We start from the raw sequence: 12,893 nt of genomic DNA on the forward strand, positions 1-12,893 counted from the left end.
CAATCATTTGGATCAGCTGTTCTGAAATAGGGGTACAGCTAAAACATGCAGAGCAGGGGGGCCTGAGACTGGAATTGAGAAGCACTGCTCTAGGTGAACATGCAAAAACAGCAGCTATTGGTGAAGGAGTTACGCTGCAGTCTACTGCACGCCTGTTTAGAATAAAGATGTGAGCTTTTTCTTCCTTCTTTTCCTCCTCAGACAGTCAGGGAGGAAAAGAAGACACAATGAAGCGGTTGGGCTGGAAGTTTGATCTGAGCAAGCACGTCTCTCATTGGGCAGGAATTCAGCTGTGGTGTCTGGAAAATGTTTAAGTTCTATTTAGTGGTTAGTATGCTGATTAAGATGTAATCTATGTAGAATTAGCCCATATATTAGATGTAGCTTCACATCCTGTTTGAGCTGCATGTACAGATGCTGCAGACGCCTCGCTTTGGCCGTCACCGCAGGGTTTAAACGCTTCTGCTGGGTTTCCTACTTTTAGTTAATAAACTTTCCAAGCTTCACACTGTTTAATCACTCTACTCCTCACAACAGTATACAATGATGAACAGGATATTTCTTTCCCTCCTCCCCTCCCACCTGCATGTGTAAATGCTAAACCCACAGGCAGGAGAGAGACTCTGCAGCGGCTCCAATAAGCCGCTGGGAAGGAGAAAGCAGGAGTGTGTTGTGAGGTTGGATCAAAGCCAGGTGCAAAGGCTGACATTCTGTATTAGGAGTTACAATCCTTCTTCCCCAGCCCTCCTGACTGTGTCTCTGTCTGCCCATGTCCTTGTTTCTCCCTGTGGACCCACTGATGGGAGTTGACATTTGCCTCAATCCCTCTCGCTGTATCCGCTGAGCCGGTTCTGAGCTTCCAGTCTTGTCTCCTAATGTTCCGACTCTGACTCTCTCCTTTCTCTTGCTGACCTAATCATCCTGCCATCCTCGTTTTCATTTACAACACACCTGATCCTGCTGCTGGAGAGTAAACAGCAGCATTTGCATGATATGGAACAACAAGTAGGAGGTAAATAATTAGAGAAGTTTCTTTCTTTTTTTTTTAAGTTGGAGCTTTAATAGAACTCTAGAGTTTTGGTCTAAAATGTCTGGTTGGTATGCAGAGGTGTGAATGTGCCATCAAACTCTCATTGGGACCAAAAGGGCAATCTCTGGTTTGCCTAAAAACCTCTGACTCAGTTTGGTGCAAGTGAACTCTGGTGCAGTTTGAATGTCTAAATGAACGGCGAGCAGACCAGAGACTGCTCAAAAAGTAGGAAGTGGACTACAACCCAGAGCATCATGGGTAAAATTGACCAAAAGAAATTCATATCTATACTGATTAACATCATCATGGATTTTCTGAACTGGGGTTCTCTGGTAGAATCTCAACCAGGCCAATCAGTGAACAGACAGGAGACGTCTGAACAATGAGTGTTTTAGAGTACTGGGTAGTAGTCTGCCATTTTGGGTCTATACAATTCAAATTCAAATATATTTTATTAATCCCAAAGGGAAATGTTTTTTTAAATTGCAGGCAATTTCTGCTACGCTTCATAACATGGAACTGGCGCATTACATACATCATGGGAAAACATCAGCAATCGGGTAATATTTAAAACTTCAACAGAGTCCACACCTCCAGGAACAATCATTCTCAGTCCAAAACCTCTGAACGAATCACAGCGTAGAACAAAGAGCTGCTTTTAACCAGGCTACAAAAAGATGTTCTACATAGAGGTGTGTCAAATACATGTGCACAACAAACGTTTTTTAGATTTTTATTAGTTAATAATCTTGACTACATTTTCTACTTTTGTCCATTTTACTGATAATACTACCACTACTTAGTAATGGTCTACCTCATATCATGCTAATAAAATACTGATGTTTGCATAACAAAAATATTTTTGTTACAAAAATACTATGACACACAACATGTGTAAAAATATTGGAGACCAGTAATGCATTCGTCCTATTTGCTTTCTACAGACATCACTGCCAAGGAGTTCATGGAGCTCCGAGGGAAGCAGCGTAGCCGCTACGAGCTGCTGGTGGACTTCCTGTCGGAGATGCTCTCCGTCCCACCAGGGGAAGTTAACATCTTCAGCCTCCTGGACGTGAAGGAGCGAATGCTGGACGTCCGCTTTGCTGTGAGCGCCGGCCCCTCCTTCCTGCAGCCGGAGAAGATGCATGGCTACCTAGCCGCCCACAAACAAAAGGTAGGTCACTTTGTACGTCTCGCAGGCTTTCATCCATGCCGACAGTCCTGGTAAACACAATAAAATCTTGTCAGCTTGATTGTTTTGTCGGGGTCTCTGCTCTCACTGGGCTGACGGCTCTGCCTCCTGAGTGGCACTCACATAATCTAGTCAACTGCACCGAGTAAGTGCACTTTCCACCTGTGGGTGTCGGTGCGACCGAGCCTTAAAAGCGGGGTTGTGCTCTCTGTTTGAGCTGATGTTTGTTTGGAGCTGCGGTTGTACCTGCGGGGCGCTGCGGTTCAGCTGGCAAAGTGCTTCTGTAGCAGCCATCAAGGTTGCTGGTTTGATTTCCAACCACTGCAAGTGTCAAAGTGTCTTTTACCATATTGACAAAGGCCACGACCTTATTTTGCTGACTTACACATGGTACTGACTTTGTTTGGGTGGACCTCATGTCAGTGTAATGCGGTAAAAAGTTTATATGTTGAGCAATCGGGAGATGAAAAGGATCACTTCATTGAAATGAAAGGAAAAGGAAAACATGAATTCGTTCACACAGGAATAATTATTTGAAGTTTGGGTTCAAGTAAATGTGGCTCCATTTGTAACTTGTTGATTCTGGTTGACAGTTTCACCCTCCCGTCAAACAGGGGGCAGTAATGGTAGGTTTTGTCTGCTTCGTTTTAAAGAGAGCATATGTTTTGGAGGATTTTTCATCTATTACTCATTTTGATTGTTGCCCTCGGTTGCATAAAGTAAGTTCCTGTCTGTCAGTTTTGCTGTTCCAGTAGTTCCTTCAAAGCTGCAGTAGGTAAGTCTTGTAAAAATAAATATTTTTTACATATTTATCAAAACTGTCATTTCAATCTGGAGAGACTCAGACGGAGATGAGAAGACAATTAGAAGAGTTTATTGACAAACAGAATTTAAAGTCTTTGGCGCTCGGGCCCCGGCTGGGGATAACGGTTATCACAGCGTTAGCGATAGGCTTCAGATGAGCATTCCTGATGCTGTTAGGAACGTCATCCCCCAGGGCCCGGCACTGGTGGTGGAGGTTGAAGAAGGGTGCGGGCCTCAGGACCGGGCGAATGGAGGAGAAGGGATGGTGGTGGGTTGAGCTCGGCTGGAGAGCGAAGGACGCCATGAATGAAGGTCCTTATCAGCTGGGACTTGGTCGATAAAAGAGTCTTCCTGTTTGAATTTGCGCCTAGACTTCATTTGTTCTGACAGTAGAACATGAGACATATAAGCTGTGAAACAATCAATCTCCTCTGCCTCCTCCTTGTGGTCCAACAGCCACCTGCAGACGTACACTGCTCCGGATCAGAAACAACCAATCAGAGGCAGGAGAAGGGTCTTATAGGATCAATCATGCTCATGTATGCACTTCTCACTTAAGAAATTTGGACAAAAACTGCATTTAACAATAATAAAAAAGTGGCAAATAAACCATAAAAAGTTTGAAAAGCAAAGTGCCTCTATTGACTGATTTTGTACATATATAAACATCTATATTATATCATTAAACACTCATTTTTGTCCTTGTGCTGCTGTTTTCTTCCCAAACTAGACAAGAACACATAGTGGGTATATCAGGGCTTAGCAGTAGATAAATTGTAAAACATGTAGCCTTTCACTTCCTTTCTTTTCCAGACAGATCATCCATATTTCCTCTGACTTTCATTTCATTTACGTAAACGAGACGATGACGTAAACAGGATTAGAGCGTCCCGTCGTTTCACCTGATTGAGAACCACATGGTAGTAGGTAGATTTTTTTTTTTAAGTGCATGTCAGTGCACAACTGGGAAGCGAAGGCAACAGTTTTAGGAGCATAAAGCAGCATGACTGCAAAAGTGCACAACGGTCAGTGCTGGTATTGAATGTGCATCCCCGTCTGAGAATGGCAGCGCGGTGAGAACAGCCCTTTCAGCCAGCAGCAGCAGGTAATTCTCCCTGAGGATTCGTCTGAGACCGTTTGAACCTGAGTGATGACCCAGATCTGCTGCTGGCCACGCACAGGTTGCATCCGCCTGACCGGCTGCAGCCCGCAAAGAAGACCTGGGATAACTTTTCTCTGAGTTGAACAGACTGGTTACTGTGCCGACACGCATCCTGAACTTCATAGAGAGCTGTTAACATTAACATCTAATAGATTGTGCAGATCTGCTAGCCATAGCAGAGAGCATGTGAACTTAAATGCTGATTTCAAAAGCATCTACAGAAAGAATGCAGTTAATTTTAATACATGTTATTAGTTAAACACGGTACGTTGTTCTCTGTGGGTTCTATTTAATAGTTCATGGAAAGAATCGGTATAGATGAGGTTTTCTGTCTCCTTAATCATTTGACTGTGGCAGTGTAGCATATTGAGCTCCAGCTTCATCCTCCAGGTTCCTTCTGGCTGGCAGAGAAAGAACCCCACTGCTGCACTGCAAAAACACAAATATTACCTAATATTTTAGTTCAAATTTCTAGTATAAATATGTTAGTAGATTTGAAATAAGTCAAAATAAGATGTATGCCCTTGTTTTAAGTCAATAATTCCTTAACATTGATAAAAGAATACTAGTTCCACTAATGCCGTATTATTTCACTTATAGAAAAAAATGTCTTGTTACAAGAGAAATAATGTGCTAGTGGAACTAATAGTACGATATTTGCACTAGAAACTAGAAACAGATAATCTTACTAAAACGTTTAGTAAGATTATCTGTTTTAAAGTGAACGGTGAGCCTCAAAAATTGAAGTGAAACTAAAAAGCTGTGCCCATGAATAAACACTCAAATATATTGTTCCCAAAAGAAAAAGTTTTCAAAGCAGCCCTGGTGTAAAAACCTGTTCAGTGGAGAGATGTCTTGTAAAATCGTGGAATCCTTTGGAACACCGTTGGCATCTTATTTGTGTTTGTTGTATTAATATGTCCAATTTCAGTGTTCATTAATGTAACATCTATTCATGGCAATCTGAAGCTCCACCATGTTTTTGTCAAAATTGTTGAGTCAAAAGGAAATTGAAGAGAAAAACTGAAATCAAGCAAATGAAATAGTCTGTTTTGCAGAAAATGATTTTTAATTCATTGTAAACCCAAACCTTTTTTCCCCCTTTGTAGCAGAAATCAGGTAATATAGTGGAAACCTCCTCCACTACACATTCATACAACTAGTAGCAAACTTGTTCAGAGGACAAATATATTTAATTTATTTCTAGCTCTTGAATGCCTCTCCCTTTACCGGTGCCACCCTGGGCAACTGCCCATACCAAAAACCGCCACTGTATTCAAATTTTCAAAAAACTGTTTCAAACCCAACATGTCTGAAGATTCTCAGTTTTCCAGGTTTTATTCTATTCAGGAAGGTTTAAAGGAAGTCATTTCGGTTTAATTATTAATCCATGCCCCTCTCCATTCATTTCCTATGAGACTTCTGTTACTGTCTGCTGTCAAGATGTTCACATTTTGCTGTCATTCGTTGCTCCGTGTGTCGAGTCCATAACACTGACCGTTCCAGTATATGTGTATATATTTAGAGCTTTGGCTTAATTACTGCTCTATGTTATTTCAGCAAATTGATTTCTTTTTTTTTTGAGTTAATGATTAATCAATGACTAAACTAATTGACACCTGATCTGCTTGTGTATAGTTTTAGACACTGGAAGTGGGATTGAGTCAAACTTTATTCCTCACCATCAATGGCTTTATAAAGCTTTTGTATCTGTTTCCTCCAGTTTTAGTGTTGAAATTTTCCGGTTAAGGTTTAAATGAAATATCCATACAAAGCGAGGTCTGTCAGATGGAATTTCTTGTTTCAGAAGTCTGAGGAATCGCCTGACCTCCTACTAGCGTGAGCCTTCAGGAGGTCATCCTCCCAGGCTGCATTGTCTCCGTTCCGCCGCCCAGAGACACGCAGGCGGAGCTGGTGTCCTGGGATGGGCTGATGAGCCACACACTGTTTGCATTTGCATGTTTGTTAGGGGGTAGAAACAGTCAAACCTGGTTATGATTGCGCTGGTCAGTTCAGGTGAATAACCACAGTCAGCCCTCAGCCTTTCAGCCTTTCCTCCCGTTTCATACGGCTATCTTCAAGGATGACAGAAAGAGTGGAGCGGCAGCCGGGGAAAAACGTGCGCGGATAAAAATTGAGGAGGAGAGTGGCGTGGAGAGACAGGCCCGGACTGAGGAAGAGAAAGATGGGAGAGCACAGAGGTAGAAACTTTCAGGTGTGATTTGTGAGGAGAGCACAGAGCATTTCATCTGAATTCAGCCAGGTTCTCTGGAGAAGACATTGATCAGAATGAGATGTGAAGCGTGGCGAGGGGGGAGGAATGGAACAAAAGGAAAGCGGTGCAGAAGATGAAGCAGTGTTTATTATTAATGTGCTCAGTTCTCCAGTAATGGCTCAGAAGTAGATTGATATAAAAAAGACCAGATTCTCTCCGTCCTTCTGTTTCTGCCTGCTGGAGCTCAGAACTGGGTCTGGTCCGTTCCCTCTGGGCTCTCACTCCAAATCTATTTACCTGACATTAAACTTTGATTCTTTAAAGAAGAAAAAAAAAACATAAATAAAAAATGATGTTACTGATGTTCATCCTGTTAATTAACGCTGCCCAGGTTAGGATATTAGGATATAATGTAAAATACATAATAAAACATCACATCGTTCAGAGCACAAAGCGTAGAATTAGACTGAATAAATTCTGCTGCCTTATTTTGTGTTACAGAAACATGCATTCTTGTATACAGAGCAATTTATTAAATTAGAACAGAATGGAATGGAAAAGTCCATTTATTTCAGGAAGGAATAACACATGAAAGAGATTGATTACATACAAGTGGGTGTGTGAAAGGGGCTGCACAGTGGCGCAGTTGGTAGAACTGTTGCCTTGCAGCAAGAAAGTCCTGGGTTCGATTCCCTGGGCATGGTGGGTTCTCTCCAGGTTCTCCAGGTTCCTCCCACAGTTAGAAAATGGATGGATGGGTGTGTTTTCTGTTATTTATGATGATTTTCCACGTACAGCTAATGAAAATATGACATTTAAAATGAGAATATTACACCAAACCAATAAAAACTATCTTCCATGGGCTACATGTAAAGTTTATTAATGACCTGCTTCAGTGACGTTATTTCCGAACTTTTAATCTGACTAGCGACCTGCATATGGATCCATATTCTAATTTATTGGCTGTGACTGTTTAATGGACAGAACACAGACTAAAAAATGGATGTTAGCCAATGACCTCTTTGTTGTAGAAAAGTTTCCTCCAGCTGTACAGTTAATCTTTTACAGTTGGAGTGTGTGGGTTGAGTCTCTTAGAGTATGAGATGTACTGCTGAGGAACATTGCAACAGCAAAAGAAGAAGCAACCAAACATCCATTTCCCTTTTTTTCTACTATTTTTATATCCAACACAATTCCAAATGGACAGTGTGTAAATTATCCAAGAACATTTAGAGATCGTTCTACACCTCAGGGTGTCTACATCCTCGCGCCTGTCCTACAGGCAGCTTTTTAGAGACAATTAAGCTACTTTAATGATTTAAATATGACTGCACCACAAAGCAGGACTGGCTGGTAAATCAATTAGTTGCTGAATCTATGGCCTTGGCTGAAAGTTACTGTGTTAAACCAGCTGCTGTTTCTACTGCTGACAGCCAGAGATGACATCAACAGATTTCTGTCTGCTGCCGAGTTGGCTGATGCGTGACCGAAAGCTTTCCTGGAGTATTAAAAACAAAAAAAATTATGAGGTCTGCTCACTTTTGACGAAAAACTGAACATAAGCCGTCAATCAAGAAGTGACTCCGACAAGTTAAGTTTATTAGAATAGCACGTTTCAGCAACAGGGCGGTTCAAAATGCTTCGCAGCATGAGGACATAATGCAGTAACCAATTCTGAAACCAGCAACAAACATTACATTTTGTCAAGTGTCATCATCAAAATCATCAAACAAATACGCATCAAATATATTGATAGATGATCTATATACTACTAATCAAAAGCAGCTCTAAACAACTGGGGTTTTAATCAAAATTTCAAGAAAATAGAAAACCTGAGAGGTCTGGAAGGTTGATGCAACAGCAGATTTTTAATGTATTCTGGTGCTAGGCTGTTGATTTATAGACTATCAACAGTATTTTATAGTCTATTATCTCAGTGGAAAGACTTTAGAACTTTCCACTGTTGTTGGGTGATGTGCTCTAGCTTCCTGGTTTTAGTCAGAACACCAGCAGCAGCATTCTGGATCGGCTGCAGCTGGAGGATTGATTTTATTTAGACATGTGAGACACTGTTGCAGTAATCAGTGTGACCACCGATAAACACATGGATGAGTTTCTCTAGATATTGCTGAGACATTAGTCCTTTAATCCTGGAATGTTCTATAGCTGTCTTCATGTGACTCTGAAGGTTCAGGTCAGAGTTCATCACTACACCCAGATTTCAGCCCAAATCTCTAGTTTCTGTCTGTAATAACTGAAGCTGTGTGTTGACTCTAGATCTACAACTCTAGATCATTCCTCTTTAGGTCCAAAGATAATAACTTGAGGTTAGTTTCTGTTTAGCTGAAGAAAGTTACTGATTTGTTCTAAGCATCTGTTCAGTGATTGGATGGGATCAGAGTCACCTGGTGACGACACAGAGCGCTGTGTCATCTGTGTAGCTATGGTAACTTATCTCATTACTTCTCACAATGTGAACTATCAGAATGAAGCAGCTATTAAACTCCAGGATTGAACCTTGTGTTGCCCCACATGTCACTTCTGTTCACTCTGATGAAAAGTTTTCTATTGAAACAAAGAAGAAGTCAAGTACTTTACCAGAGAGTCTCTGTCTTGGTCAATAGTGTCTTCTACAAAAAAGAGCAGAGGTTTTATTGATATACATATTTAAGCGACTTCATAATTATCGACAGTTCATTCATGAGTGAATCACTTTGTTCAACATGGCCTTCTTTCATCTGCAAATTAATTTCCTGTCTGGCTGCACATTCCTTTCACATCATCAAAGTTGAAAGAAGGCAGTGAATTAATACATTCAGCTTTGATTTGCCTGGACAGCAAAAACATTAATGATGCAGGCAGGTCACACTTAGGGAAGCCTCAAATGGGGGAAAAACACTTTAAATCAGCAAATATGCGGCATATCACTTACATGTTTAGTATAAAACATCAGTCAGCAAAAAGCGTGACCTATATAAACAGCCCTTATCACAATTATAGTCGCTATTTCAGCAGAGCCGAGTGAGAAAGTGTTGCTCAGCCTGCGCCGTCATTTCACACCGCATAAAGTCCATTCAGTCCAGAACATTGAGCATAAGCTGACCTGCTTTCATTTCCACTTTTTCCTCACACTGAATGTGTCTGTGTGGACGTTATCACCTAAAGTCAGCTCAGCGGAAACATACATGTGCTGTGTGGCCTCTACAAGCCAATGGCAGGACATCTTCATGCGTACACCACACACAGCACACACTCAGTTTCCACTCAATTTTCCCTTCCACAGCGCTATCGCTGCCCTTAACCTTGAGGGTCATAAATTCCTCCCTGCCTGACCACCATGTAGCCCACTTTTCCGGACTATTGCACGGAAAACCACTGCACAGATTTTTATTTTTTTTTTGCTGTGGACTGCTTAGTGTACAGCACATGCTGCTGTGTGGCCACTTACAGATTTTTTCAGTTTTTTCACACTTAAAAGTTTCCGATTATTAGGAAAATTAAATATCAGATAAAGATAACTTGAGTAATTTAAAATGTAGTTGTCAAATGAGGATTTTACAGTCAAAGTTACAAAGAAAATAGTAAAATATGTTCCTGCATATATTTTTTGGCATTTAGCAAATATAATTAATTTTGTTGATTTTAACTAAGTTAAAACAAGAAAAGTTTGGTCTGATTTACCTTCAGACACTGAGAAGAAAATGTGTGTGTGTCTTTTTATTCAATGAATGTAAATATCTGGTTAAACTGTGTGTTTACCGTTGTTCATGTTGAAACCGGGCTGCAGAACTGGACAGATCTCCAGTCTGTGTCACAGTTTAACCCACATGCTGGGAGATTCCCACCATCTGTTCATAAAAAAATAAAAAAAAATCTCCAAATTCTTATATTGGTTTTCATAATTGGACCTGTGTCTAGTTTAAACTGCCTGTTGAAATAAAGGATATTCAAATGTCTTATGCTTATGGCTTTTACAACTATTTCTTCAAGTGAAAAAAACAAAAATAAAACATTTTTAATCTGAAAAGTTAAATCCCACTTCCAGCTTAACAGCTGTTGCATTGCATGCACTGACAGGCCGAGTCATTCCCTAACAGGCCAGCCGCACTTTTAAGACGGCAGGAGTCTAAATGAATGATGTCGTTCTGGTGGGTGGCTTTTTTCTTTCTTTCCCTGCAACATTTGAGAAGAAAAACAAGCAAAGAAGAAGAAGTGGAACTCACTCTCTCAGCGCTGCAGAGACCTGGGTTCATTACCAGACTGCAGTGCTTCTGCTTTTGTCTTTATACAATAATCCAACACAGTTGGCTGTGTGTGTGTGTGTGTGTGTGTGTGCGGGTGTGTGTGTGTGTGTGTGTGTGTGTGTGCGTGTGTGTATGTGTGTGGGCAGTCGGTGAGGGATCGCTGTCTCTGTACTATCACCCTGCTAGTAGTTGGTGCCTGTGCAAAGGAATTGTGTGAGTCTGAAAAGATAGAAGAACAAAACAAGAAGAAGAAGAAGTTGTGTTGCCTGCAGTGATAACAACCAGAGAACATATCAGTGTCAAAAAGGGGGAGAAGAAAAATGCTGCACAGCTCTTATTTAGGAGAGTACTGCCTGTGCTGCTGGAGCTCTGATAAATGATGTCTGTTGTTAGTCTTACGCCAGTTGGGTTTTGTTTCTCCTCTCTCCAGCTCCAGTCCTTCCTGCAGGTCAGCGTGTCCCAGGTCCGGGTGGACGAGTGTCCCGGTACGGAGTGCGCCGGCTCCGGCGGCTGCACCAGCGTGCTGGAGGTGCGGGACGCGCCCACAGTGGTGGACTGCGGCACCATGAGCCTGGTTTCCGTCATGGTAGAGTCCAAGGCCGTGTGCTCCTGCCCGGGACGGGAGCAGTCCCATCAGCCCTGCGCCTCGTATCCCAGAAACCCCTGCTTCAACGGAGGGCTGTGCGTGGACACGCAGCACGGCTACAGGTGGGTTCCTCAGGACCGGAGGGAGCGACATGCACACTTCTCCTGCTCTGTCATCATCACTCTGCGGCGCAGTATTAGGGCCATGCTAAGAAAGACTAAGAAAAAAATTTTATTACAAGAGTAAACTTGTGATTTATTGACGGGAACAAAGTCGTACTATAACAAGAATAAAGTCGAACGGGAATAAAGTTAAAATTATGAGAATAAAATCATAGTATTATGACTTTGTTCTCATAATTTTATCACGGGAGTAATTAATTCTTAATGCTTTCAATTAAACAAATTTATTTCTGTAATTCCGATTTGCTAAATTTTTCATCAGTGGGAATGCAGCGTCGGTCAAGTCTTTGTTCTTATTTCTCAATCCTCAGATTAGTTTTTTTTTTAATGCATTGCGTATATTACTAGTTCACCCTTTAGTTAGGTGTCTTTTTGTGGTTGCATTATTTAAATGATTTGCAGCAGAAGAGAAAATGTTTACAGTCTTAAGAAAAAGTTTCCAATTAGAGGCTCTTTCTAAAAGACTGACTTTGACACAGTATGGAATAGTGTAAGGGACATTTAATGCAGGGATGGCATCACTCACCATTTAATTTCCTTTTAATTTAATTTTCACTCTCTGTTTTTGTCCATGTTGTTGGATTGGCTTCTCACAGTAAAACTTGCGAAGCTCTGTGGTTGGGCGCCAGGACAGTCATTCATCCAGCGGCCAGTCGTGGTTTTGAATTAAAAAATGTTTAAAGTTGGCAGGAAATTTGAAAATATCATTTGACAATTATGTGTTATTGAAAGATTAAAGAGAACTATAAAATCTTAAAAAATGCAAACATTTTAAAAAGACTTAAAGAAGTAAGCAATGCTTAGGCCACATAGTAAAAGTCATCCAGGCTTTACTTGGGAGCACAAGTAAAGCCTGGAGGCCCACCAGGCCTATAATACACTGGGGGGAAATCCTGGGTCCTACTTAGTTGCAGGTTACTGTCTCTTTAATAAATTCTGATGCTCTTGGAGTAATTAACACTTAAAATAGTTATAATTGTCAAAATGAATGACACACTTTGAGTGGAGTAAAAAGACATTTCTAATGTGGTGGATGTGTATGTTTCACATCCACCACATTAGACCCTTGTCCATTACAGCATAAATCAGAGGTGTGGACATTTCCAAGTTATTTTGGAAGGAGTGGCTGGGATGAAACTTTTAGATTTTTCATTAAGAGTGGAAAAACTCTCATATAATAAAGGTTTTCCTGAGATCAATTTCCTCTTTAGAGAAAAGCTGCTTTACTTATCAGTTCTGGACACATTCCACTGCTGTTCCCAGTGATGTTTGCACACTTTCATTTCCCCCTCTGCAGCCCTGAAGGGCCATTAGGAGGAATAAGCCGGGGGCATTAGGAATTAGATAAAAGCATGGTAAATAAATGAGGATGGTTGTAAGCCTCCGTTGCTGATCCCGCAGCTTTCGTGGGGTCAGACTGAGGAGCAGACACAAAAGAATTCCTTAACATTTCATAATGTGAGTGAAGAGGCAGCGCC

The 12,893-nt window shown here is 41.3% G+C and overlaps 1 protein-coding gene across 1 annotated transcript in view; it reads left to right on the forward strand.

Annotated features, from left to right (window-relative positions):
• LOC114143237 (neural-cadherin) overlaps nucleotides 1–12,893 on the forward strand; it is a 316,981-nt gene that overhangs the window by 202,415 nt on the left and 101,673 nt on the right. Inside the window, exons 25-26 of the mRNA XM_028015094.1 lie at nucleotides 1,975–2,204; nucleotides 11,078–11,355. Of these exons, the coding sequence (XP_027870895.1) occupies nucleotides 1,975–2,204; nucleotides 11,078–11,355 (508 nt within the window). The remainder of the gene's footprint in view (nucleotides 1–1,974; nucleotides 2,205–11,077; nucleotides 11,356–12,893) is intronic.

This window comes from Xiphophorus couchianus, chromosome 4 (assembly GCF_001444195.1).
Source record: "Xiphophorus couchianus chromosome 4, X_couchianus-1.0, whole genome shotgun sequence".
Taxonomy (NCBI): domain Eukaryota; kingdom Metazoa; phylum Chordata; class Actinopteri; order Cyprinodontiformes; family Poeciliidae; genus Xiphophorus; species Xiphophorus couchianus.